The sequence below is a fragment of the Camelus dromedarius genome, chromosome 4, assembly GCF_036321535.1.
Source record: "Camelus dromedarius isolate mCamDro1 chromosome 4, mCamDro1.pat, whole genome shotgun sequence".
In the NCBI taxonomy this organism is placed as follows: Eukaryota; Metazoa; Chordata; class Mammalia; order Artiodactyla; family Camelidae; genus Camelus; species Camelus dromedarius.
The window spans coordinates 50,839,405-50,866,659 of NC_087439.1; the positions used below are offsets into that span (position 1 = coordinate 50,839,405).

The 27,255-nt window shown below is 41.5% G+C and overlaps 1 protein-coding gene across 2 annotated transcripts in view; it reads right to left on the reverse strand.

Annotated features, from left to right (window-relative positions):
• Window positions 1-27,255, reverse strand: part of PDE11A (phosphodiesterase 11A) — a 360,789-nt gene that overhangs the window by 46,340 nt on the left and 287,194 nt on the right. For both annotated transcript variants that reach the window (XM_064484931.1, XM_010991251.3), the window contains exons 13-15: window positions 24,193-24,302; window positions 14,259-14,349; window positions 10,793-10,893 (exon numbers count right to left, since the gene is read on the reverse strand). In XM_064484931.1, coding sequence (XP_064341001.1) covers window positions 10,793-10,893; window positions 14,259-14,349; window positions 24,193-24,302 — 302 coding nt within the window. The remainder of the gene's footprint in view (window positions 1-10,792; window positions 10,894-14,258; window positions 14,350-24,192; window positions 24,303-27,255) is intronic.

The following is a 27,255-nucleotide window of genomic DNA, read 5'->3' on the forward strand; positions in this document are numbered from 1 at the left end:
ATCTTGGGTAGGTTATTTTTATTTAACCTTGCTGGGCTTCAGTTTTCTTATCAGTAAAGAGTAATAGTAAGAGGATCTATCTTGTTGGGGTTGGTGGGAGGATTCAATGAGAGAATTTATGTAAAACACTTAGTGGAGTGCCTGGCACACAGTAGGGGCTCAGTAAGGATTAGCTACTGTTAGGTAATAAGCTCGGAAGGGTTGAGTTCACTGCCCACAGCTGGTGAGTGGCAGAGCTGGGATACAAACCCAAGCTGTTGGGATAATGGCTGCCTCAGGCAGCCAAGACATGCCTAGGGTATCCTGGGAGCACAGAAGAAGGCACTTGGCTTAGCCTGGAGAGTCATGGAAGATCATAGAAGGCTTTCTGAAAGAGCTTGTCAGTCATCATCCCTGTCACCATAGGCACCTGGGTGTCTTTTCAATCCTATAAGTTATTCTAAGAAATCACTAGAATGCAGTTTCCATGAGGACAATGGCCTGGCTCATTTTTGTTCACTCCTGAATCCCCAGTGACTCCAACAGTGCCTGACATGTACGAGAAGGTCGATAAATATCTGTTGACTTGATAAATGAATGAAAAGGATGATTTCAGAAAACTATTCATTTAAAAAAATATCTCTTCAGCCACTGGTTTCACCTAGATTCTAATTATTCTATGGTCTTCACAGTGGCCAGCTGAGGAGCTTAAAATTTAAAAAACCAAGAAACAAAAAATAAACCTAAAACCTGTTGAAGAAAAGCCCTGTCAGATTCTTGAAGACTAGATTCTAACTTGAACCAAGTGGACAACATAGCAAATGGTGGGAAATGTAGGAATACCATTCCCAACCAATGTCTGACTCTTCCTGCATAACTACGGGAACATCTGCTGAGGGGATATTCCACAGATGAGACAATATTTTTGATGTCAAGTGGAGGCATATTACCTAAGCAGCTAACTCAATATAGGAAAGAAGTTTTTTTTTTAAATTGCAAATCTATGATATGCCAACCGAACAGCAGCAGAAGAATAAACTCCCCAATGATGAAAATTTCAATACCTAAAGTTGCTGGTGTAAATGTCTTTAAATCACCTGAATCCAGAATCAGTCATAGGCTTCACATCATATTATAAGAAAACTAGGTTCCACTGAAGCAGGACAAAAAGGAATATCCATTACCCCTAGAGTACGGTAGATCGAGGAGGGACAGGAGGAATATTTCCATACAGCTCAGGAAAATGTGGCATGCTAATTTTATTTTTCCTCCACTGACCAAAGTGTAGCTATTTCTTGATAGGTTCTATTTACTCTGGCATCCCAAAGTTTGACTCTCTCTCTCTCTATATATATACATGTATATATCGATATATACTTACATATAGCTATGTAAAATTGCTGAGTCATAGAATGATTTCTATGTTTAATTTGAATATTCATTATAAATATAGACTATTAGAGGTATATGGAAACTTTGAAAAAGAGTCTGCTGTAATTCTCTCATTTATGGATGAAGAAACTCAAGATGAAGTGATTTGCCCAGGGTCCCAGGGCAGTTGTGGGCAGATCTAGGTAGACTGGAGATTCCAGGTCCCTAGCCTCCCAGTTCTGGCCTCTGAGATAACCTTCTTTAACTGTGTGTAGCATGAACCTTGGGGGCCAAATAGCCTTGCATGCTGTGAGAATATGGAGACAGGGGCAGACCCTCCTTGTGAGATGTAACAGCATTGCAGGCTGCTGTACTAAGGAAGTACCCAGGACCGAGTACCATGGCAGGTACCAGAAGATGTCTTTCCATCAGCAACAAAGGGGTGCTTCAAAGAGCTGCGGATGGCCCAGACCAGGCTGGTGGTCTGCCACTCTAAGCAGTATATTTCTTACTTCCCCCTTAGCGATAATCATTACACAGCAATAATGTGAAATCCACTGTGCTTTTAAGAAACGAATTGGCCCATAAGGCTGCTCCTTCTAGCATCTGTATGTGTATGTGTATACAGATTATACGGAGTCAAAATCAGCATACATGAAACTATTGGAAATAGGAGTACTTTTAAAAACATGGAACTGATAAAACGAATACTTGAAAAATCCACAAAATTGTATAATACTCCCCGGATCCAGACTCCTCTGTCATGAAGAACCGTATCATTAACTTTTCAAGCAGATCACTGGGAACCTTGGTTTTCAAGGACAATGGCAAATACCTCAGCTAGTGAAAAGCAACTTACTGGAAAATCTCATTTATAATCAGATATGTTTTTATTAGGCTTTTATCCTGCTCTCCTGACATATGTTCCACTCAGAAAAATAGCAGTCTTTAAAAAAGCATCATTTGAACAGAACAGCTAAAATTACCCTCAAAAATAATTCTAAAGATTGGTTACCAGTCACCCATCACCACACTGAAAATCTGTCTGGCTTGTAAATTATCTGTAAGGCACCTTTTATTTGTAAAGTGAGAAATCACCAGTCCTGTGTATATTTTAATCAGGAATATTTTGGTAAATTTATGTAACTCTGCATGTATATATGTACACATATTCTTTATCTGTCTATTTACCGAGCTGTCCTGAATCTCCTAGAAGTCTAGGGAGGTTAGGAAGGCTTTACTGCCAGGGTGGCAAATCATCACTGTGACTCTCCTGCAATTTCAACTCCAGAATTATCAGACAGGGTGGCAGGAGTGTGTGGTGGATGGGGTGGAATGGGGACAGGGGAGGAGAATTTTGTTCTTTCAGGATTCTTACAGCTCATTCAATAGGCAAACCATGTATCTGCCATTGATTGCTAAATGCAGATTCTGGAGAGACTTCTGGACTTCAGGCGTAAAAGCACCAGAGAGGAATAATACGTTAGTAGGCAGATGTTAATTCCCGTAATTATGACTAAAGGAAAAAAAGTCTTATATTTAACTTTGAAAGTGAACTGTCTCCCTGTGTTAGACTAACAGTGATAACACAAGGGCCAGCTAAGAACCTGACTGAAATTACCTGTTAGATGCTATGCTGTTACTGACAGCATAAATAAAATTGGCAAATGCAGGAAATGAAAAGACTAGAATGACTCTCAATACTGAAAATGGCAGAAAATTAGACCATACAGGGCCCTAACCATTTGTTCAGTTGATCCATAACTTCCAGACCAAGCAGTGGTTCAAGGCACTGCTAGATGGCATGTGCCCCAGTTGCCCCTGCGTTTACTTGGCCCGTGGCACTCCTCCCGCAGTGGTATGACTCTTTTTTCACTTTTCCACTGGGCTCCGAGTCCCTGAAGATAAGAATTATGCCTTATCTGCCTGCGCATCCCCAGTGCGAGCACAGTGCCTGGCATAAAGAAGGCATCAATAAGTGTTAGTGTTTGAATGTCTCATGCTTTATTCAGCTGTAGTATCGTGTGGACAGGGTATGTAAAATGCCTTGATATGCATCAAAAAGTACCAAACTACTTCTTCTATTAACCTGCCACAGTGTTTGTTGTTTTAATATTAGAGTAATTTCCGTGGGTTAATTCATCAGCTCTGTTAAAATACAAGAATGTCTGGAAAAAAACAATGGGTTAATCCTTGTAAGTCATTACATCTTACTATGCATTAATTTATCCTCTTCCTTTCCAATATGGGGCTAGTTGGGTGCAGGCTACTGTGGAGGCTGGAAACACTGAACATAGAGGGGTCAATAAACATTGTTAAATGATGAATGAATGAATATTCCTGTCTGCATAGCAGTAGAAACATTTTTTGAGGTCCTATTGTATTTTATAACGTAAATTGTTCTAGGTATTAGTCTAATTTTAAAAGGATGGTCAAACTATAACTCCCACCAATCTAGGATAATTTAGTACATTTTGCTGTCATCATGAGATGCTTTTGAGAAATGCTACTTATTGCATCCCTTTGGAAAGACAAAGAAGCCATTAGACTGAGCATTTTCCATAATTGCTGATGAATGTTTGTAGAGCACAAAGGGAAATGAAAAATCTTCAATTTGAAGACTAGCCTGATTAATTTTAAAAGCCAACCAGAAAAAGCATTGAGCACCCAAATCAATTTATAAAATCTGAATTCTTGGTTAATTCACCAATTTAAATGGTGATCTGAGGCAATGTGGCATGTAGACACAAGCATAGACAGCTTGATGACTTTGAGCAAATTACTTACCCTAAGCCCAGGGATCTTTATCTATAAGGTGGGGATAACAATATCGACCTTGCAGGTTGGTATGAGAATTCACTGTCAAAAAGCTAATATTTTGAGAATTTATAATGCCAGGCAGTGTGTCAGGTTTGGGGCCTCTAAGAGTGAGCTAAAGAGTAAGACGCCTGCATTCACAGTGCTCCTGTTGTAGGGGTGATACAGGCAGACACTGCAATGCCTGGAACAGTGCTGGGCATGGAGCAGGTATCTGGTAGGTGAGCCACATAGTATTGTGTGGTCACAACCTGTTGGGGACGAATGCTGAACTATTACTGCTACCTGATAGCAACAGCTTCCATGACTGTATTAAAGCTAAAGAACTGTCAACTTCTGATGTCCCATCTTAGCTCAACTACAAACAGGGAGCCTCTACTTGCAGTCTCGGCCCCCCTGGTGAGACTCCTGGTACTCTCACCTGGAACCTCCACCCCGCCCCCACCCTGTTGGTGATGTTTTCTGCAGTTAGTTGAATTGTGATTGGCCTGCTACCTAGAGAGTTTGCAACTGGCGTTACCACTGCCTCTGCGCCCAAGTGTCCCCAGAAGTGGCCTCAGTTTCCTCTTTAGGACTCTTAAACTGACAGACAGCTGTGAGAGAATGGTAGAGTAGTTAAAAGCATTTTGGAGTCCAAATATTTGGTTCCAATCTCAGCTTTACCATTTAACACAGCAAGCAATTTACTGAATCTCTGCAAACCTGTTTCCTCATGTGTATGAGGTCAACAATAGTACCTGCTCTGACAGAACTGTTCCAAGTCTTAAATGGGATAATGTGTACATAAAGCTCTTAAACAGGTACTCAGGAAATTTTAGGCGTTGTTTTTATTACTAATTTTAGAAGATGTATAGGTCATCTTTGTTGACTTACATGCAGACAAATAGTACAGGGCATTTGTGAAATCTCTTTAAAGTTCTAACACTTGTAATTTTGGATTTCTCTCTTTGTCTACCCCAGCAAGTGCCATCTTGTATGGTCCAAATTTTATTACATTTTCTGGCTGAATAGTTCTTTTCTTTATAAGGTATTTCAAAGTATCAATGTTATCAAATTTAAATTACTTAAATTACTTAAATTTTAACTATTTAAGTTGCCAAGTTATCTTTCACATTGGTAATCTCCACAAGGACTTCAGAAGATCGGTCTGGGTGATGGGCCTGTCCCCATGTTGCTGACAAGGAAACCAAGGCAAAGAGAGATTAAGTGAGTGACTCTCTCAAAGTTACACGGCTGGTTACCAATACCAATAGGGTATATCTAATTCCTGCTTGAGATGCTGAAATTACTATTTAATTATCAAAGCCATATTCACTGCAGGAACTCAGAAACAGGCACAGAAATCAATTTCAGGAACTCATTCAGCAGTAACTGGAAAATGTTTTCAATGAGTTGGAAAATCAGACTGAAGAATTAACCCCCAGACTTAGGTTGTAAAGCCTAGAAACCTCACACTGAGGTTTTGTTTGATTTTTTGTTGTTTAAACTTGTGAATGCTGCTTTCACCCATCATTTGTAGTATAAAATCCCCAGCATACCCAAAGCCATTAGAAATTAAATTCACAAGTTTTTGTGGTTGTTTTTAAAGGGGTTCCACATTTCCAGGAATCTTACTTTTTTTTTTTCCCCCTTATGGCGCATGGCAGGAAATCCTACCTCTAGGAATAAGTCATAACCTGCCTCCAAAAGCCCTGGACCTTCTCCCTGCCTGCCTCGGCCCTTTCTAGAATGAATTCCACCTTCGAAGGGGAGGAAAGCTGTGAGCGCTGACCTTAACTGTACCAAAACTTCTGATTTGAGTAATCAGGGCAGAAGAACGAAGGATATTTCAAACTTCTAGAAAGTGTACAGGGTGGCCTCACAGCCTCTTGGCCACCTTTCTTTAACCATTGCTGCTCCAACTAGCACCACAGCTCCTGCCTCAGCTGCCCTGAGCCTCACTTACTTCCCGCCCTGGCGCTACTCTGATCCCACAAGGCGGATGGGGGAATGGCTGTAGGAACTCCCACCCTTCAGGCATGCATGTCCTGGAAACGTGTGGGAGCTTCCACGTCCTTGGAATAGCCTTGGCTGATGGAGGCCGGAGGCTTGTGGTTAAGCCTGAGGTACAGCACACAAGACTTTTCAGACAGTCCCTGCAGGATCAAGCCTGACTGACCACAGTGGTGACCCACAAGGGACTGTATCTTTACAATGGCGTCCCTGGCTTTGCTTTGGGAGAGGAATGGGCACTCACACTGGTTTTCATATTAATCCGAATAATGTACACCTGGGAAGGTCGACCAGTATCACCATGTAATGCATCCCCAACTCAAATGACAACTACTTATTGATTCTTCCATTAGAGAAGGAATACAATGATTACGGAAAAGCCTCAAAACAGGAGATGTGGGTTCCAGCTCAGCCACTAATTAGTTAAATGACCCAAGGTATACTATTTAACCTTTTTGAGCTTAGTACCTGATCCACAAAATAAAGGAGATGAATTGGACATCTTTTCTAACATCCCTTCCAGTTCTACAACTGTATATTTGTGAAATAAAAGCAACTGGGAGACAGTCTGTAGTAGCTGCTTTTCCCCTCATGAACTGTAGGGATTGTTGGGCTGGAAAAATGGAAATACTTTAATGCAACGTTAGACAGGCAAGAGAATCTGCCTCCTGAAGGTGTAGATTAGAGAATGAGCTGCTATACAGAACTTCAACAAACAATAATGCTGACAAAGAGAACAAGCCAGCTTCTCTGGGAGTCAGCAAACATTAGCAGGGGCTGCAGCATTAAGATAAGAGCAGAGTAATGAGAAAAGAAGTTGCAACCAACTTCCTTGACTGCATTCCAGCGGTCACTCACTGACTCGTCACATCCCTAACAGGCCTTGATAAATGGACTCTGACTGTTGAAATTCTTTTCTCCCTTAGAAGTTACTTGGAAACTTGGCTTGGGAAAATGCTTCTACTCTGAGAAAAATAACACAGAATCCTGCAAGTGTCAGACACAGGAAATAAGAATATTAAAGGGACAAACAGGCTTCCATAAATAACCAATCAAGGAGCATCAGTTCAGAAAAAGATGGATGATCAGGATAGTTAAGTCAAAATGATGGCCACAAAACATGTGAACTAAATAGGCTATAAGGCAAATGAGGTTGTAGATGTCACCATTTATAAGACATATGAGACATTTATAAGATAGAAGACATTTATGAGACAGATAACATAGGTAGTATTATCTCTATTTTATGCATGAATAAGAGAGGCTCAGAGAGGCAAATAATTTGTCTGATGACACACAGCTAGGTAGTGTGAGCTGGGATTTTTACTTTTTAAATATATTTTAAAATTAATTAAAATTTATATTTATCAAAGTAATACATGCACATAGTTAACAAATCAAACAGTACTAAAAAGCATATAATCAAATAAAGCAGTGTTTTTCGTATTGCTGTCTTATTGTTCTTTGACCGTATTTCCCAGTGCTTCCATTTGATTTTTATTTTGGCCATCATGTTTTTAATTTCCAGCAGCTCTTCCTTCTAGAGTTGCTCCTATTATTATATTTTTAAACATCCTGTTCTTATTTCATGGAGGCAATAGGTTAGCTCTCTAAGGATGTTAACAATAGTTTTTTGTTTTTGTTTTCTTCCTCTCCCTGCCTTACCTAAATTCCATTTATTTTCTGTTTGTATTGGCCTCTGTTTCATATGGGAGGCTTTCATTGAATGTTCTGTGATCCTTGGTATCTGGGTGTAAGTGTGAGGCTTTAAAAGGCTAAGCAGGAGTTGTGGATGTGTGTCCCACACACAGGTTGCATGGGATATATTTAGACTAAAATTTTTTTCATTGTTTATCTGAAGTTCAAATTTAACTGTCCTTCTTGTATTTCCATTTGCTGAATCTGATTACCCTGGGTGTGTGTCTTATAGATTGTGGGCTCTGGGTGACTAGGCTGTGGGCTCCGGGTTTCAATTCAGAGACTTGTTCCATTTTACTTCATCCCCTGCTCTGAGCTCTGCATCTCACCCACACCTTGAACTTTTCTCATTCCATGGTGCTTTCTTTCAGAAAGCAGAGAATAAACCCATGGCCTTCAGAGAATACTCTCCAGAGAATAAACCCATGGCCTTCTCCAGAGATAGAGGAAAGGGAGTTATCTGGCTAGGCTGGTGGAGAACTTTGTGGGCTCTGAGTGTTCTGAAAACTGGCTTTTAGTAATCTCATCTTAAGCTTTGAGTGTCACATTCACTTTTCACAGTACTTTTTGTCTCTAAGCCCCAAGCATGGTTCTGCAGGGCAAACTGGCTTGCTTCTCAGAGTGGTCCTCCCCTACAGGTCCCACTTTCCACTCTGCTCTGCTAGATCAGTTACCATTTGTTAGTTGACCTTCCATCTTCCACAAATGCATTGACATCTCTTATCAGTCCTTGTGGGCCCTCTCCCTTTCTCCATGCAGATTTATGCCTTTCCAGTTTTTCTTTTAAATTTATCTGGTGCCATTTCAGTGGAGTTTCAGAAGGGAGAAGACATAGACACTTGGACTCAATACACCAGCTTTAACTAGAATGCCAGAATGAGACTTAAATACAGATCAATATAATTCCAAAGCCTCCACTCCTTCCACTGTACTATATGACAACCCATTCACCAGTGACCAACCATGAATACCTGTGGCATAGACTATCAGTTGTCTACGCCAATGTCTCTCTTCCCTTTCTTTCTTAGTAATAGAACCCCTAGTCTTTAACAGGGCATATAACTACCCAAAATAAAGCCTTCCTTTTTAACCTTCCTTCAACCTAGGGATGGCCAAGTAACTAAACTGTGACCCATGAAATGTAAGTGGAATTGTTACATGAAGCTTCCAAAAAAACTCTCTTAAAAGACAACTTGCGTCACTTTTGGCCCTTTCTTTTTAGTTCCTTCCTTCCTTCTGGTAGCTGGAATGTGGACATTATGCCTGGCTTGAGTAGCTCTCTGGGACTAAGGGAGAAACCATGTGTGGAAAGTGGCAGTACAGAAAGATAAAGTAGCCTGGGTCCCTGGTGACTCAGTGTAGCTACTCTACCAGCTGGAGGTGGCTTCTCTCCAGACTTCTTTTATATGACAAAAAAATAAGCTACTATTATTTTGGGTTTCCTGTCCCTTACAATTGAATCTAATTCTAACTGATGCAATGCCAAAGGGCCGTAAGATCCAAAAGGAGTGACATAGGCTTCCTGGAAAAGGTGGTAGAAGACAGTCCGGCCAGAAGGGGAAGTGAAGCAACAGGACCCACGTAGGAACACTGGTATGACTGGGGCGCAAGGGGCACTGCATAACGTGTTTTCAAAGGGTAACATGTAAACCAGTCTGGCTGGAGTAGACAAATCATGCAGGAGAGAAGTGGAAGATGAGAATGAAAAGTGGTTGGGGGCAGACTATGGAGAACCTTGAAACAGGCGAACCAAGTTTAGAGGTTGCTTTGAAAGCAGTGAGACCACTGAAGGCTCTCCAGATGGGAGCTGGAGATATGTGTGTGGAATGTGAGGGAGAGTAGAGTGAAGAACTTCAGGGTCTTCAATATAACAATATGGAGGTGACACAGAGCTGAGGCCAGGGGAGTGAGTCTAAGCAGAGTAGAGAAGGAAGAACACAGGTTCAAGAACTCACATGTTGGTGCAAGGAGAAAAGAAAATTATAAGGGATCCAGAAAAGGAGAGAAGAAGGCACGTGGATGTTGGGGAAGAAAAGAGAGTAGAAATTGACAATGAGAAGTCAGCAAACCTTCCAGTGTCTCCAAGAAGCTAGAAAACATCAGAAATAAGTAAAAGACATTGAATTTGGGGACAAGGAAATCTCTGGTGACCTCTGAACATCCAATGTTTTGCTGTGGATGCTGCTCTTCAAAGTGCAAATGGGTGTTAGAAGAACAAAGTTACTAATGTGCTCCATTTATTTTAAAAAGTGGACAGGAAATGAAAGGTAAACTGAAAAGCAATTAAAGACCATGGTGTTAAGTTGAAGAATTTTTTAAGGAAGGGAAGTTGCCTGGTCTTTAAGATAAGAGAAAACTGCGTATCAGTGAAGGAGGAGCTCACCAAACTGCCCAAAGAGGTGGTACCTGGTGGAGCAGCTGTCGCAGGAATCAAGAGGGGTGGAACCGCCAGCTCAGGTGGAGGCCTGAGCTTTGGGAAAGAGGGGATGGCTCTTCTGACAAAGAGAGCTGGAGGAGAGGCAAGGAATGAGGGCTTGGATTTCCCGTCATTCTTTCAGCACCAAATCTTTTTCATTAGCACCGTCATCACCATTAGAGATCTGACCCCAAATAATCGTCTGAAACAGCAATCTTTGCCAGTCTCTAAAATTAAAATGGCTGTCACTTAGTTTCAGTCAAGAGTCCCCAAAACAGGCTCATAAAACAGAAGAAAGATATAAATCTTGTGACTGTAGCCCTGATTGTCTTGTTTCATAGACACCACCTTCCTAAAGTTCTTTTAGATGAGGGAAAAAGAAACAACAAAAGTTTAGCTCATTTACACATTGATATCAGTGCTAGAATAACAGGCACCCCCCAATACGGACCTGAAAATTAATTACAGGATGAAACTTTAGATATCCATTTGTCAAGTAGATCATATGCCAATACCTACTCAAAGTACAGCGTGAGGTCTGTTGCCAGTATTGACTGCTTCAAAAGCTGCATAAGGTCACTGTATTCCTTGGAGGACAAATTAGCAAAGATGTTGTGACCCTGGAACGAGAAAGTAAAAAGTCACGAAAGACAACATTCAATCTGAGCTTGGTGACTACATGTTTTTTCTATATACTTTTTTAAAAAAGGTCTAGAAACATGATAAAATCATTTTTAAAAAGTTTAATGACATTTTGTGCAACTACACACAGATTCCCTGGCAAACACAGCAAAGCCAGAAGCGCAGTCATTTTTGAAGAGGACTACCAAGGGACACTTTATTATGTCTAGTCTTGAAGAGAAAACTGAAAAATGTTTGAACTTATAAGGATACATTTGTGCCAACACTCCATTTAACTGCCCATTTCCTGTGGAATTACTGAGCGGAGAAGGTGACAAAACTTTGGGGAATCTTTCTGACCCCAAAATACATACTAGTCTTACTAGTAAAGACTTAAGTTGGCATTTTGGAGGTACCTGCTACGGCAACAAATGACTTCAAGGAAGAGAAAAAAACATTAGACCAGTGGGACTCAAATAGGGGTGATTTGGGTGATGCGCGCTTCTGGCAATGCCTAGAGTCATTTTTATCGTCACACTGATGGCATCTAGTAGGTAGGGGTCAGGGGTGCTGCTAGGCACCCCACAATACACCAGACACTCCCCACAACAAAGATTTACAACATGACAATACCACCAAAGTTGAGAAACCCTGTGTTAAATTGTAAAGATACATCTGGATGAAGTGTGTGAAATTCAGTGAATAATTACTGAGTAGCTAGAATGTGTAAGATATTGCTCTTTTCACAGTAGGGTTCTAAAGATGACTTTTGCCTGGAACAACTTGCAAATCCAGCTGTATCTCCATACCTTTGAAAAGCACACTTCTTTTCATCCAAACTTTTTAACTACACCAGACAGCTCCACAGTGTTTTTCGTAAAGGGAAAAAACTTCCTGTAAAGTGACTGACAATTCACTTAATTTGCTTCAAAAGTCAGGACTTTTCATTTATCAGGTTTTCATAGTATGAAATATGAACTCATAAACATGTGGTCTGAGAACTGGACCAGTTTTAAACCTAGTGTTGAGACCTGGAAAATGGTGCAGAAGGAAAGCAGTGAAATGACTGCCTGGGAACATTTTCCAATGAGAGGCAAATTAATTCTTTCAGAGAATCAGAATATCAATTAGTAAATTACTACCTACCAGGCACCAGATGATAATCTGCTCCCTTGAGTTAATTTATCTCATTGGGTGAGCCCACCACTCCTTAAAGACTAGAGTATATTGGTTCCACCTGGGACCAAGTCCAATATTAATAATAATTTTCAAATGAACTCTTCAAACCCTTAATTCAGCCATTAGGAAGAAGACAAATAACTGAAGGAATGCCACACCGTAATTCTGTCCAGGTTTCTTTGCCTGAGCCCTGCCCCGCGGATCAATCACAGGCCAGTGTACTGAGGCCTGGGAAAAAGCGGTTGGAAGCTCTGGAAAAGTCATCCTCTAGATTCAGCCACATGGCATGCATTTCTCAGGGAAAGAAATACAGCTATCAGGAGCAAGTTACAGTAAAATCCAATGTGAAGTCCGGGAGAAAGCTGGCCTGAATTGGGACTCTTGATTGTGTCGTGAGAGCGCGCATTCTACTACTTTTAAAGGACATGTAGTAACTAACACAATTTATAGCTAACAGAGTGACAAAGCTAGCTGGATCAGCTATAATAATAACAATAACAACAACAACAACAACAACAACAACAATAATAAAGGGTCAATTGCAATCAGTGTATGGTTTACATGCAAACTGGCCTTCTACTATGCCTCAAGGGTATGTTCTCTAAAAAGGATCAGTCTCCCTAAAACACTACTCGTTGTTTAGGGAGAAGTGGTATTGATGAAATGAAAACCAAAATGTGGATAAAGAAAGGTCTGGAGCAACTGTCCTCAGGCCGTCTAACCACTCCGTGCCTCTGCATTAGTCGGAGAGTGGGGTGGTAAGGACACCTGCATTTTAGCCTTTCTGATGGGCCAGATGGGAAGGGAGGGGGCTGGGAGGAAGCACCAGGGCGGGGCCTGCACACACCAGTGCCTGGTGCCGTTACTGCTATTCTGCGTTCTTCAGAGAGAACCCCGGAGTGAAGTGCAACTGATGTATCTCCTTTGTAGGAAGACAGATTCTGAGTTAGTGGGGTTTGTTTTCCTGGGGAGACAAACAAATGACCTTCTGAGAAAACCGTGACATCCTGTTTATAATCCTGTTTACAAAGGTGGAGATGTCTGGGGTCAGGGGTGTAAACCCATTATGTTACCAGTGTAGAAAATGTAATCTGATCCCCAGTTCCTCCTGTCCCTATTTCTCTCCTCCACAGCACGCAGCTAAGATGTGGCTCTCGTAGGAGAATTCCAGAACCACAGATGCTGGGATACTGGTTTCTGTCAGAGTTACTGAGAGCCTAACCCTTGGTGTTTCTTTCCCAACTGAAAATACATCTCTCCTGGCGGGTTTGCCTTCCGCAGCTGTGCTCAGGTTCCGGAGTGCTGACTCTCCTTTATAGGGTCGAGGAAAGCTTTGGTGGTATTGCAAAAGACATGCTTTCTCGAGATAGTCTGGAGGAAAAAAACCTCCATATTTAATGATGCTATTCCAGCGAAGCAGGGCCTTAATGATGATAATAATAATAATTAATGGCACAGCTAGAGAACTGACAAATAATGGGGAACAGATGATCCCTTCCTGGCCTCAAAAAAAGAAAAAAGCCTGTACGCCTGCAGAAAATTAAACAGACCCTTTCCTGGCAATTTCAAACTCAGACACCTCAGCCAGAGTCAGTTAGCGGTTTTCCTTTTTCTCCGTGGAGAGCTAAAAGTATAAAAGACCGACTACTTCCAGCTCCTGCAATGCTGCATGAAGTAAAACAAGCATATGGCCTCAGCCCTGGGTCTCAAGTCTAGCTGTGGTTCTCACTTTCAAATTGGTCCCCCCAGCAATTTTAAGTTCTGTTCTCTTTTATAGGTTTCTCAATTATGCTAATAAAGTGTGACTTTCTCACCCTGTTTCTGCTTCTACCATCTTTTAAAATGGGTTTCATAAAATGGAAATGTTGGGCCACTCACTACTTGGATCTGTTAGTGGCTTCTCTACCCTTAAGAAAGGTAAGATCATGCTCTGGTGACAAGCTGTAGGCAGTTTCCACCGCTAGGTGAATCTGAAAAGCCTTCTAGTCAATAATAAACCCAAATGAAATCAGCTCAGGGAAAATTTGAACAGGATCTTTGGCATCTGAAAGAATTTTTTAAAAGCCACAAAGAAAAGGTCCAATAGTTCCAATTTTCTGTATCAACCTGCAGCACTGCAAAGAAAGATAAGGAGGAAACATCATTGGTTTTCAGTCAAGGGGAGAAGCAGAACATAGGTCTGTACCTCGCTTTGAAGGATCATCACGGCATGGTTGAAATGGTGATGCTCTAAGGTAGCGGAGGTTCCATAGAGCTGGGCCAGGGCAGAGCCACTCCTGAAAGAGGACAGAAGCGTGAGTGACCAAGGCCCTTCTCCTGTCAGTGATACCTATGCAAAGGACCGTGAGCAGATACATTCTCAGGTAACTGCTTGTGTCATTCACAAATCTGTTAACTAAACTTTTGGGAAACTTCTATGTGTTCGGCTGGATGCTGTGGATGATTTGACCATGAAAAAGACTGCCCACGCTGCTAAGAAATTTACATGCTAGGAAGGGAGATGAGATGTGGTTAAGGGAAAATAGTGCACAGAGCATACAATACAAATCCCCTAGACAGTGCTCCAGGTCCAGTCAAAATGCTCTGGATGATGTGAGGACAAGAGACATAATTCCTGGCTCTGGGGATCAGGGCTGACTTCACGAGCTAAACCTTACAAAGCTTCTGAGTGTCCAGAACGAATGTGGTACACCAGATATATTTGCTGCTCCATGGGAAAAGACCTTGTGAACATTTTGAACCCACTGAATTGACTTTACATGTAATGTTGACAAGCTTCCACTATGGTTTTCCAGTCCATGGTCATACTATGATATCTCAGTGTTGAACTCTGGAAAGTTCCCTGGCTTGGAGTCAGACCTCAACTTTGGGTAATAGCCATGGGTAGTTACTCAGTTGCTTTAAGAATCAATTTTTTGTCTCTAAAATTATGATAATACTCTCTACGTCACTTGTTAGTTATGAGAATACAATACAATATTTGAATGTGCCTATCATAGTGGCTGGCAGGTAGTAGACTATAGCCTACACTAATTATTAATCAACAATTAAAACACATAGATATGTCCATTGTAAAGCAATAAAATATTAATTGATACTTGAAAGGATTATTTTGAATTATCTGTAAATTTTGCTTATGTAGAACAACCTATTCCTCAACAATGTCAGTTTGGCAAGTGTTTATTTTAAATGTTTCAGGGTGTTCATTGCTAATTCTTTTTTTTAAACACCTTTATTGTGGTATGGTTCCTGTACAGTAAACTACACATACTTCAAATGTACAATCTGATGAATTTTGATAAATGTATACACCCATGAAACCACCACCACAATCAAGATAGCTAACATTTCCAACACTCCCCGAGAAGTGCAATTTTCAAGTTCCCAATTTATCTCTTCCCACTCATTTTAACCCCTGGTAACCATAAGTTTGTTCTCCATGTCTTTGAGTTTGTTTCTGTTTTGTAGATAAGTTCATTTATGTCATTGCCAATTCTTTTGAAGTAAGATTTAGAACATCTTCTGAGTTGAGAGACATCCTGAGAATCCTATGGTTTAAAGGACAGTCATGGAACTCTGGCTGAGAACCCGTGTAGATCCTTGTGTCCCTTCTTGCTCATTGCAGGGAGTTTAGACATTGAAAGGGCAATTTGGCCTCAACTTGGAAACGCTGGAAATTGCCAGCTCACAGTCTGCCCTGCTAGCGAGAGGAGCAGAGACTGCATTTAAAGCAACGTGAAAGATTTCAGTCATAAACTGCCCTCTGGGTCCAGCCTGAAGCAGCCCAAGGTTATGGCCAGTTTAGGGCCCCAGGGGACCTGTGATCCTTGGAAAGACTCAGAGCAGACCACATGTTGGAAGAAAACAGCAGGGTTAAGGATTATTAGGAATAGGATTAGTAAGGAGGGTACTGATTTTAATCAGGTAGTATGATTTCTTTAAATCTTGCCTTAATCTGTATCATTTAATAAGTGAAAATTTGTTAGGCTAATCTTAGTAATCAGTGATTGATATTTAATGTTAGTTACTATTTTTCTAATATGGAGTTCATTTTTATGAAAGTACATTTTTCAAAATGCACACTGTATTGTTTTAGCTGTATTTGTCTTGGCTTTTGAAATTCTAGGATATTTCATATGCATATCACATCCAAATGTCTGGCATGGAGTAGTTGCTTAAAAAAACATTAGCTGCTTGGCTAATAAGGTTGTGGTGGTATGTCTAGAGATTAGAGTTCAAATTGGAAGGCTGACAGTAATAAGTGTGTTAACACACTTTATAATAATGTTATGAATAATAATAGCTCTCATGAGTAAGTACCGATGATGCACTAGGCAACGTATTAACACCTTAATACATTATTTCATCTAGTCCTGACAACAACCATGAAATAGGTATTATTTTCTGATTTTACAGATAAGGAAACCAAGGCTCAGAGAAGTTACGCTACTTTTCCAAGGTCACAAAGCTAGTAAGTACCAGTTCTAGGTTGGAAACCAAGTTTTGAAGCTTTTTCTCATTACATAATGAGAAAGCTAATTATAACTTACACATTTCTGATATTCAGTTCTCCATTTTTGCCAAGCTGCTTGCCATCAATGAAAGAAGATTTCAAAATTGAATTCTAAGTTTTACTAGTATAACTGCTCATCACAGGCTCAGGTTCCTGTGATTTGTTTCTATTAAACGGCCACGCCAGATGTGCCCAGTTACTGGTATGAATCCTGGTAACAGAGTCATTGTTGCAAAGTAGGATCAGGATGCAAAATTTTTATCCCTTCCTGTATCACATTAGCAGAACTCACAAGGTTAAATCAGCTAGACGACCACAAATCACGAAATATTTTCCCTTTTCAGGATGAGTAGGATGTTTCCTCGTTCAACCAGGGGAGACCTTATGCTGCTCATCCCCTCTCCCTCAGATCCACATGGATTCAAAACTGCTGTGTTTCATAGGAATCTCAAGGTGTTTGTGCAAATGCATCCAACCATCCTCGGTTTAAACATCTTCATTCTCATATTCCCTCTTTGTTCCTTTTAGTAATTCCACCTTAACATTCTCCCCACGCCCTGTATTAACACAGTACTGTTAATCACAAAATATGTAGATTTTACAACCGAACCAGACTAATACATGAAGAGTCTTTAATTAATTAATTCATTCATTCATCCACTATTCATTTACCTAATAATGATAGATGACTCTTATGATGGGAGACTGCAGACATATGGAATACAAAGGTAAATAAGACATAGCTCCTACTCTCAGGAAGCTCACAGTCCTCGTAATTGTGTAGGAGACTTTCTCTGAGCAGACTTGCATTAACAGTGCTCACCTTTCCCCAAGCAAAGTGCCATCTTGGGATTCACAGAATGGAGCATGATACTAACTTTACTGTGAACTTTCTAGAATAAAATCATCTAAGCAAGAATGCTTCAATTTCCATATGGTTCCTGTATTTGCTATTTACTATTAGAGTTGGTCTCTGTCAGATTTTCTAAGGCTGCAAAACATCCTGGTGCTTTCTCTCTCAGACCAAGGCTCACTGAGAATACTGCCTGTCCCTGTCTTTACTCACACACATGCTATGGACCTCCTCGGACCGCAAGAGTTAAGTCCATGATCATAAAACTCGACAAAAGTGGCAAACAATAAAATGTATCTGTTAGGATAAACTTTATCAAAAAGTATTCTACAGTTCTTTGGAATGTTAAATGGCATTATGGGCAGAAATAAGAAGGGTCCCATGGTCAAATATGTTTGGGAAATGCTGTGTTTAAAAGTTAAACTGTTCCTTTATTGTAGGATTTCTCTGCGGCATCAGTAAGTGAAAATATGTACTGTGATTCCGCAGGAAGGAAACGAACATGCAGTATTAACCAATTTTACTTGATTAAAACCTTCTTTTAAAAGAGGATATGTCTTTCACGTAACTACTTTGTGTAAAGGTTTACTTCCACTTTTTCATGTAAAGTGGGGGGGGGGAGCCCTCAATCACTTATGTAAAAAACTGACTTTAACACCACACCTCATTTTTTTTTTATTTTTTGAGGGAGGTAATCATGTATTTATTTATCTTTTAATGGAGGTACTGGGGATTGAACCCAGGACCTTGTGCATGCTAGGCACGAGCTCTACCACTAAGCTACACCCTTCCCCACCCCATACCTCATTTTAATTGTCTGTGGTAAGCAGATCCATCATCTCAGTAGCTTTGGGGCACACACAGTGTAACTGTAAGAATATTACATATAGACGCAGGGTGTGTAGAGAGAGGGGGAGAGAAGGAGCGAGGAAGAGAAGAGAAACCAGATCCCTTAAGCAGAGGAAGAGATACACCTGAGATTATTCATGATGCTCATTGTTGATTAGGTCATTCCAACACCCTAAAGTCTTTCATTTTTGGAGGCAGCACACTGAGGAGAAACTTAAGGAGAAGAAAACTCAATGTGAAAATCCTGTCCCCATAGGCATGCAGCACCTTGCCCAGGTGCCAAAGACAAGCAGGCAAAAGGAAATGGACCTTCCTTACCTCCCGAGATATGCATGTTCTTTGCAAAAGAGACTTAATGGAAGTGTGCAGTCATGGCTTACAGGGGACTTTTGAAAGGAAAACTATGAAAGGTAATTAGGAAATTGAGAATTGTTGGGAGGTGGCGAGGAATGGGATTAGGCTGTCACGGCAGATTAATGTGTTCCCATATTTCACTTCTGGGACCTGGCCGAAAGCGACAAGATGGGTTTTCATTCCCAAGAAATGAGTATAAGAGATTATGCTAGAAATGAATAGAAGAAGTCTCCTAGGAGAATACACTACAAAGCTGCTCAGAACTGATATTTCATCATCAGGGGCAGCTGTAATAGAGATGGTGATGAGTGGGAAACACTGTCCCCAGAGAAAGCAGGAGAGAGGTGTGAACAGAGCAGTTCTGAAGCATGGTGGGTCGCTGCCCTCTCTACTTATTGATCATTCACTGCACGCACTCTGATACTCTAAAGTTAAGAATCAAATATGAAAATGCAAAGGTTCACTTATCAGAAAGGCTAAGAGAATAAATCATACTGTGCTATAACTAAAATCACAACTTTTTATTGTAGAGGCATTTTGCATTTTATATAGTAATTTGTCCCTTGCTAAATGTCTCCTGTTTCTTTATAGCCTTATATGTGAAAAAAAAGGTAGCATATGCTTTGCCACATAATAATTGGTGCATTGAAATCCCATTTCCAAATAACTGGAAAGGTTGGAATTAGACTGTAAAAACTTGAAAGGAAGAGACTACTTGTCATACGCCTTCATTTCTCCCACAATGCCCAGCACAATGGCTTTGCACTTAGAAAGCACTCAATTAATGGGGAATAAATAAGGAAATAAGAATATGGATTTCTTTCTAGGGATTTTCCTAAACAGTGGCACACTTGCTGAATAGATCTTTTTCTAATCATTAAAAAGGCAGGTACTTCACCATGATGTAAAAAGGTCCCTTTCAGCATTTATTGAAGAAAATTTTAACTGAGGTTGAATGGTGGTGGCATTTGGTCTTTTAAGTTCAAAAGGGACTCTATTAGGTAGGGGCAGGGTTACGGACATCCCATGAGCTGATAGACGGTGTACAAGATTGGTCATTGTACGGAAACACATCAGACCATCCTGGAACATGCAGACTTGATCATGTGGTGTATAGGGATGCAGAGAAGAGATCTGAATTCTACTATCAGTGACTTAATACCTATCTCACAGCTGTTCAGTATTAGACAAGTCACTTGATATTTGGGGACCTCGGTTTCCAATTTTAAAAAATTAAGTCATTGAAAAATACGACTCCCAAGGTCTAGTTTAGTTCTATGATTTTTATGACTCCATATCTTGATTTTCTGGATGTTGAGAATATTTTAGTTTTCCGAGCTCACATATATGACAGGGCAGCCAATAAACTGTAATAATAATTGGATATTTATCACAAAGTCATGAAAGAGAGTAAGATAAAGTGGTTAAAGAATGGCTTTTGCAGTCAGATAGCCCAGGTCCAAACACCACTCTGCCACACTCTGGATGTATGAATTTGGGCAAGTTAACTTACTTTCTTGAGGCCCAGTTCCCTCTGTAAAATGGAGACAAAAATATCTACCCTACAGGGATGTTGGTGAGTGCCTGAGATAGTAAAGAAGGAATAAACTGTAATTCTTCTCATTGTCTCAGGGGCTGTTCATTATAAAGAACATAAGTGAATTAGAACCAGCTTCACCAAAAAAAAAAAAAAAAAAAAAAAGTTGATTAAATGATGCCAGGAGTTCTGAGGGAGCCCCACTGTCACAAGCATGGCTGGGTCTCTTGGAAATAGGAGCAGAGATATGGAAAGCCAGGGATCAAGCCTGCTTTTCCTCTTTCTCTAGGGTTGTATAATCTCCTCTTTGCTTCTCGCTGAATATTGACTTTCTTCTCCTCTCATCTCTGCAGATTTACTTTCTTGTTTCTCTCATCCCCCTGGGATGTGATCATCACAGCTTTCCCCAAATGGAAACCTCAGCTTCCAAGACTGTGTGGACCTGCAGCTTGGAGCTCAACAGCTAACTGAGTTAATCTCATGGTAATCCAGGTCTGAATTTCTGGGAGATAAAATTATGGTCAGCAGGGTTTGGATTAGCTGTGTGCTCTTGGTCCACAGAGCTGAGAGGTCAACTAGCAAGAAGGGCTGGCTCTCTCAGTGTGACGCACAGGCTCTCCCGGGGGTGGGGGTTGTAGTTACCTGAGGGCATTGTGCACTTGACTCTTAAAAGAACCCACTAGGCGCCCACTTTTGTTTTATAGATACAATTCTTTATGCCTAAGTGGCAGAATGGTGGGGGGCTGGAGAGAGGGCGCTTGAGGAAGATACACTGACAATGATGCCACTGGCCCGAGAAAGATGCATCTTAAAAAAAAATAATAAAACTCAGGCAGAGGGCCCCAACCATAAGTAACTGTCGGACCCTGTAATGAAAGCGTACACAGTTTACACTCCACTAGGCCCCGAGACACTGTTGTCTTTAGCACAACATCAAACCTGTGTTTATCAAAACTGTTTTATAATAATGTATAAAAGGTCACACTTGTTTAAGAAATCAGGAAACTTCACTGAAAAACGATATTAACATTGTTAAAACCTCATCCATTCATGCATTTATCATTCATTCTTTCACTCAGTGAATGCTCCTTATGAGTTTATTATGCTCCTGGCACTTGCCGTACAGCGGGGGTACTCCAGAAAAAGAGCACGGAGACACAACTGTAAATCGGCAACTGACGTGGGGACAAACACTTTTGAAAAAGCATAGCCAGAGCATTATGTGCGCACAGAAAATGCACAAGGGGGAGGTGCATCAGGGATCGAACCTGGCGGGTGATGCTTTCAGAGTTTTGGGGAAAGAAGGGGGAGGGCATTCTGGGCAGAGCAAGCAGCAGAACAGGAGCCGGGAGCCGGGAGAGGGGAACTACCCAGACCCCACTGAGCACTTCAAGTAGCCCCTTGTGTCTGGAACCTGGATGGGGTGGGGGTGGGAGGAGTGGGGACTGGGCCAGATAAACAAGCAGGAACCTGACTGAAAAGGGCCTGAGGGGCTAAACTAAGGAATCTGAACCTTATTCTGAAAGTCATGAGAGGCCAGTAATGTCTTTTAAGCAGAGGAGCGATCAGATCAGCTTTGTGAATTACAAAGAGTATTCTGAAATGCCAAGGGGGAAACACGGGAGGAGAGTTGGGCTGCTGGTTGCAGGGATCTGGGAGGGATGCAAAGAAGCGGTTACCATAAGAATGCAGAGATGTCAGCTTTGAGGGGTGGGAAGGAGGGAATCTGGGTGACTTGTGGATTTCCAGATTTCGGTGGTGCCACTCACTGGGATAGAGAATAAGAGAAAAAGGGACAGTGTAAAGGGAAAGGCTGAGATCGGGGTGATTGTGGGACTTCAATAGGAGGTGCTCCTCAAGCAGCTGGAATAAGTGTCTGGAGATAAGCAGAGAATGATGGTCCAAAGCCTGGGGCTGAGCAGCAGATGGGCAGAGGTGCAGCGTGAAGATCACCTAGAGCAGCAGAACAGGAGAGAACATGTCCCACGAAGGCTGGGGCAAGAGGAGAGAGACCTTGAGAAGAAAGGCTAGAAAGGTGGATGAAAATCCTCTGTCTGGGAGACAAAGTGGCACAATGTGTCTCTTGGCAGGAAGGGTCAAGAAAGAAGGACAATAAGAGTGTCCAACAGCTTTGGGACCAGAGGCCACGGGTGGCATTACTGAGGGCCGTTCCCCTGGTGGGCAGGACTGGAAGCCATGTGGGAGAGAAGTAAAGACAATGAACAGACAACTTTCCAAGAAGATAGGCTGGAAAGGAAATAGGAGAAATGGACCAGAATCTAGAGGGAGAAGGGGGGATGGAGGTGGGTCTTTTCAAGACAGAGGAGAATTGTTCATATTAATAGGATGCTGAGAGCCAGTAGACAAGGGAAGGAAGATACAGGGCAGAGAGGAAGATTGATGGAGCAAGGTCCCGGAGGAGGGAGCGAGGAAGGGATCCAAGGCTGAGGTGAAAGGATTAGGCTCAGACAGGACAGCCCTTTCACCGAGATAGGAGGGAAGGAGGAAAGGCTGGGGCCAGACAGATAAGTTTGTTCATGGCAGGGGAGGAAATTGCGGGAGGTCTCGACTGATGGCCTCAATTTTCTCGGTGAAGGAGGAGGCAAGGTGATCTACTGAGTGGCGTAGGGGAGGTGGTAGGACAGGAGGTGGCTTAGGAAGAGAGAATGTTTGGTATCTATAGCTGGACAACAGTGGGGGACAGAGCTGACTAGGGACCCGGAAAGCCTGGTGGGCAGTACTGAGCATCCGGCTGAGCTGGAGAATATCTCTTTGGTATGCCTCAGACGCACACCTGTGACATTTTCTCCCAAAGCCCTTAAAAGTCTAGACAGAACAGCAAGAAATGAAATTGTTAGGTTGAGCTGGGGCTGAGTTTTTGCAGAATGACTGCCACGGAAAGTTAAGAGGGTCAAGAAATTATAGGCTATGAAGAAGAGCAGGTTGAAGTGCCGGGCTACAGTAGTCAGGACAAATAGAGAAGGACACAAAATCAACATTCATCTGCTAGATCAGAAGCAAACAGAAAGGCCCAGGATGCCGAAGCCTCAATAAGTAGGCGTTTCGGGGAACAGAAAGAGTGGTGAGCTGAAAGGTACCTGCTGATACACAGTGGGGCTGTTGGTGTTTCTGATACAGAGGCAGACCTGCTCTGGGGGCTTTCAAATCCGTCATCTGAAAGTTACTCTTACCGCTTTGTTGAAGCCTTCCTTAGTCTCTCCATCCCCGAACTTTTTTCTCTTGCCTCCTAACTCCCACATCATTTGGTTTGCAGACAGGTAGTAAAAAGAACATTAAAACTGGACCCTCAGAATAGGGCCTGGAGACCTGGGGTTTGGTCCTATTTCCAGCACCTATATGTTCTGTGGCTTTGGCCACAGTGTGAGCCACCAAACAATGGCTGTCTTGACCAATCTAACTTGCTTAGGACAGATTATTCTGTCTGCACATTATGTGTCTACACCTCCCTTGTATTGGTGCAATTCCTTTGTTTGTTTCCCACCTTTCTGTAGGAGGCGGCCTGGCAGGAGCAGAGACCCCATACCCCCATGTCACTCCATTTCACTGCAGTTTATACAATACACAACATCAAAAGAACTTGGAAGAAATTCTACTGGGGAAGGAAGAGATCTTTGGCTTCATAAAATTTCCACTTTCATTTTAATAGTCTCAAAACCAGATTTCAAGAGTAGCAAATCCAAGAAGCTTATAATGCCATGAAGGCAAACATTCTGGGAGAAAAAAAAACAGGCCCTTTAAAATCTAAGCTTTGTTATCTGACTGAGGTCAACAGAGGCAGACCAAATCAACAAGCATGACATGAAGGGCAAATTTGCAATTAAAAGAAGAATAAGGAATTATAAAGATGGATGAGCCTGGTGACACGTGTGCCCAAGCCTGCATGGCCTTGGCCTCGGATGCCAGAAATTAATGCTTTATTCTTTAGCACTCGTCACCTTTGGCTCTGAACAGAAAGGCAAATGCATTAAAATAACAACAATTAGAACACTTACTTAGCTTGGAAGGCATTGTTGGTTCCCCTGTGGTCGAGGTCATGACACAGGCATCCCACAATCACCGCTAGAATTTCCACCTCGGTCAGAATCTCTTGAAACCCGGCGGTCTGGGAAGACGGGAAATTGGCAATAGTCACTACTCGGGGCAGTGAGGCTGGATAAGGCTCGTCTGTGAGCAACCATCAGCTCTGTTTTGATACCCACATCATTTAAGAGAATTATTAACTGCCAGCCCTCCGACCAGTGAGTTGGGTGGTCAGTTGCACAGGCTAGGGTCCCCGCAGTGATGAATTAGCTCTCTGGCATGGTGGCCCTCGCTGGCACACCAGGCCAGAGTTCAGACTATTTTGTTTCCTTTTTAGAGACGAGGCTGTGCTGTCCAGATACAGTGACCGCTTGGCAAAGACCCAGAGCAAGATGTGTTTTGTGATCTACATTTCAACGATGAACACCTAGGGAGGGGTAAGGGGAGAAGGGGACTGTGAATTTAGAACTGAATGCTGTATCCCGTCCACCAGATGCTGTTCAAATAAAAAGCAAGCAGAAGAAAACAGCCTTTTCAAAATATACATACTAAAGGAATCAACTTAGGAGTATTCAACTTGTTACACGATAATATTTTAGAACTTATCTTGTAAATACCTTAGTTCATATTAGCTTGCAGGACAGATTAAATTTATATAGATTAATAAGGCAGCACGTGTCTTGAAAACTAGAATTTGGCAGAAGACTAGGCAACCCAGATTGAGGAGTATCCATTACATGGAACTCTTTTTTATTATCCTCTGGTAGCTTGCTGGTGAGACACATAGGTGTGGTGTGGTATCTTTCGGGAGAAGCGTGATTTAATTACGTAACCAAGAGCAGCAATAGTTCTTTGGTTCCTGCTGGCCTTTTATTAATTTAGAAGAGGAAGTAAACTTATGAGAAAGCAGGTCTATGCGTTTTCCTGATCTAAGGCCTTTATGCCTCCCCCGTCTTACTTTGTGAGTTTCCCATTTCACTGCTTATTAAACTTCATCAGAGGGCAGGAGGAGAGGAAAGGTAGGGTTCAAATTGCTTCCCTTTTCATGTGTGTTTTTTCTCCAAATCCAGGATCACTAGCTGGTATCTGGAAGACATTTCTCTTAGAGCAATGAAAAAAATCTTAAGTTAATTATGTTTTTATTGCAGAAATAACTGAATAATAAAGTTTCTGTGTTGACAGTTTTATTTCAAAAAATTGAGTTGGGTTCACTGCTACATTTAGAAATATACAGAATTTCATTTGCGCAGCAAACGGGAATGTTAATAAATTATCTGGAAAGGATAAATTAGCCCATATCAAAGCTGTGTGTGCCTCTTCATTTTAAAATTTGGAGCTGGTTGTTGGTTTTAATTTGATTTTTTTTTTTTTTTTTACTTAAAAGATTACCTGCAATACTTAAAAAAAAAATTTAAGTTATAGTAAGAAACCTAGAACCAAAAGCAATAGTCCCTCATCCTTCCCCTTTCCTGATTCCCAAAGGCAACCACTTTCCATTCTCATATAATTTGGTAGCTATTTTCCTCCAGATTTCTGTAGAGCACACACATATTATTAGCACTTGGTTATTCATCAAGTATTTATATAGTCCTTCCTGTGTGCCCAACACTGCCCTAAGAGAATTATAACTTTTTAACTTACTTAATTCTCGTAACAGACCTGTGAGGTAGGAACTATTATCCTCAGGTTCAGAAGAGGAAACTGAGGCACCAGGAAATTCTGTGCCCAAGGTTTCATACAGTGCTTTCCTGATTACCACTCTATAATCCAATGATTGTTTCCTGTCTTATGTAAATGTTCCCATTTCCTGGAGCTAAGATTTCTTTGAACGTCTAAGTTGTCCGTCTCACATCCTACATAACTCTCCAAACAGTCACACCTTTTATTAGCGCCTTCCTGTCCTGGGGACTCCCGCTCTAGCCCTATTCTGCATTTTGGTCCGGATTCTCTGTCTGCTGCCAGCTTTCCCCTCCTGGGCTTGGTCTCCCGTCTTCGGCATCCCACACCTCTCTCTTTCCTCATTGACTCAGTTTGTGGAAACACATCTGCCAGTGGCTTCATGAGAAAGGGTGTTAATATTTCTTTAACACTAGAAAGTTGATTTTTTTTCAGCTTTGCACGACTAAAAATGTTTTTAGTCTATTCTCCTACTTAACTGTTGGCTTGCCTAACAATTCTAGGTTGCAACATTTTCACTCAGAATTTGGAAGGACTGCTCTACTGTTTCCTAACTTTCAAAGTTGCTTTTCAGAAGTGCACATCATTCTTATCCCTAATTTCTTTGACTGGCACTTGATTTTCTCTTAGAATCCTCTCTCTATGCCTCAGGTTTGGCAATTTCACAAAGATGTGCTTTGGTTTGGGACTTTTCCCCCTGTCACTGCTTGGTAAACCTTTTCAGTCTGAATGCTCATTTTCTTCAGGACAGTGTTCTTGTAATCTTTTTTTTTTTCCTTAACAATTTCTACTTCACTGTTTTTTCTGTTCTATTTGAGTGGAACTCCAATTGGTCAGACACTGGACTTCTTGTATTGATTTCCTTATTTGCTTGTCTCTTCTATCCCATTGCCCATATTGACTTTTTCCTTCTTACTTTCCAAGAATAATAGTATTTTAAATTTATAAGCATTTTCCTGTCTGCTGCTCCTTTTCTAATAGCATGCTATTCTCTCATGGATGCATTATCGTCTCTAATCTTTTGAAGATATTAATTATAATTCCTTTGAAATTCTCTTCTGCTCCCCGAATCACCTATTTCCTCTGAACTCCTTATCTCTGCATTTGGTGGTTTCCTCTAATGCTTGATATCCTTGGCAGTCCACTCATGTAAGAGTAAAGCATCACGAGGCTCACCACACACCAGTGCGTGGGGGTTGTGTCCGTAGATGGCTGGCCCCACCATACAGTGAGCAGATGGCCAGCCGGTCTTGCTGCGGAGCCCCACGTGTCAGTATCTAAACTCATTTCCTCTGGACTTTCCATCTCTTGCTTGGAAATGGCATAAACACGGGTGTTGGCATTCTGAGAAAAGAGAA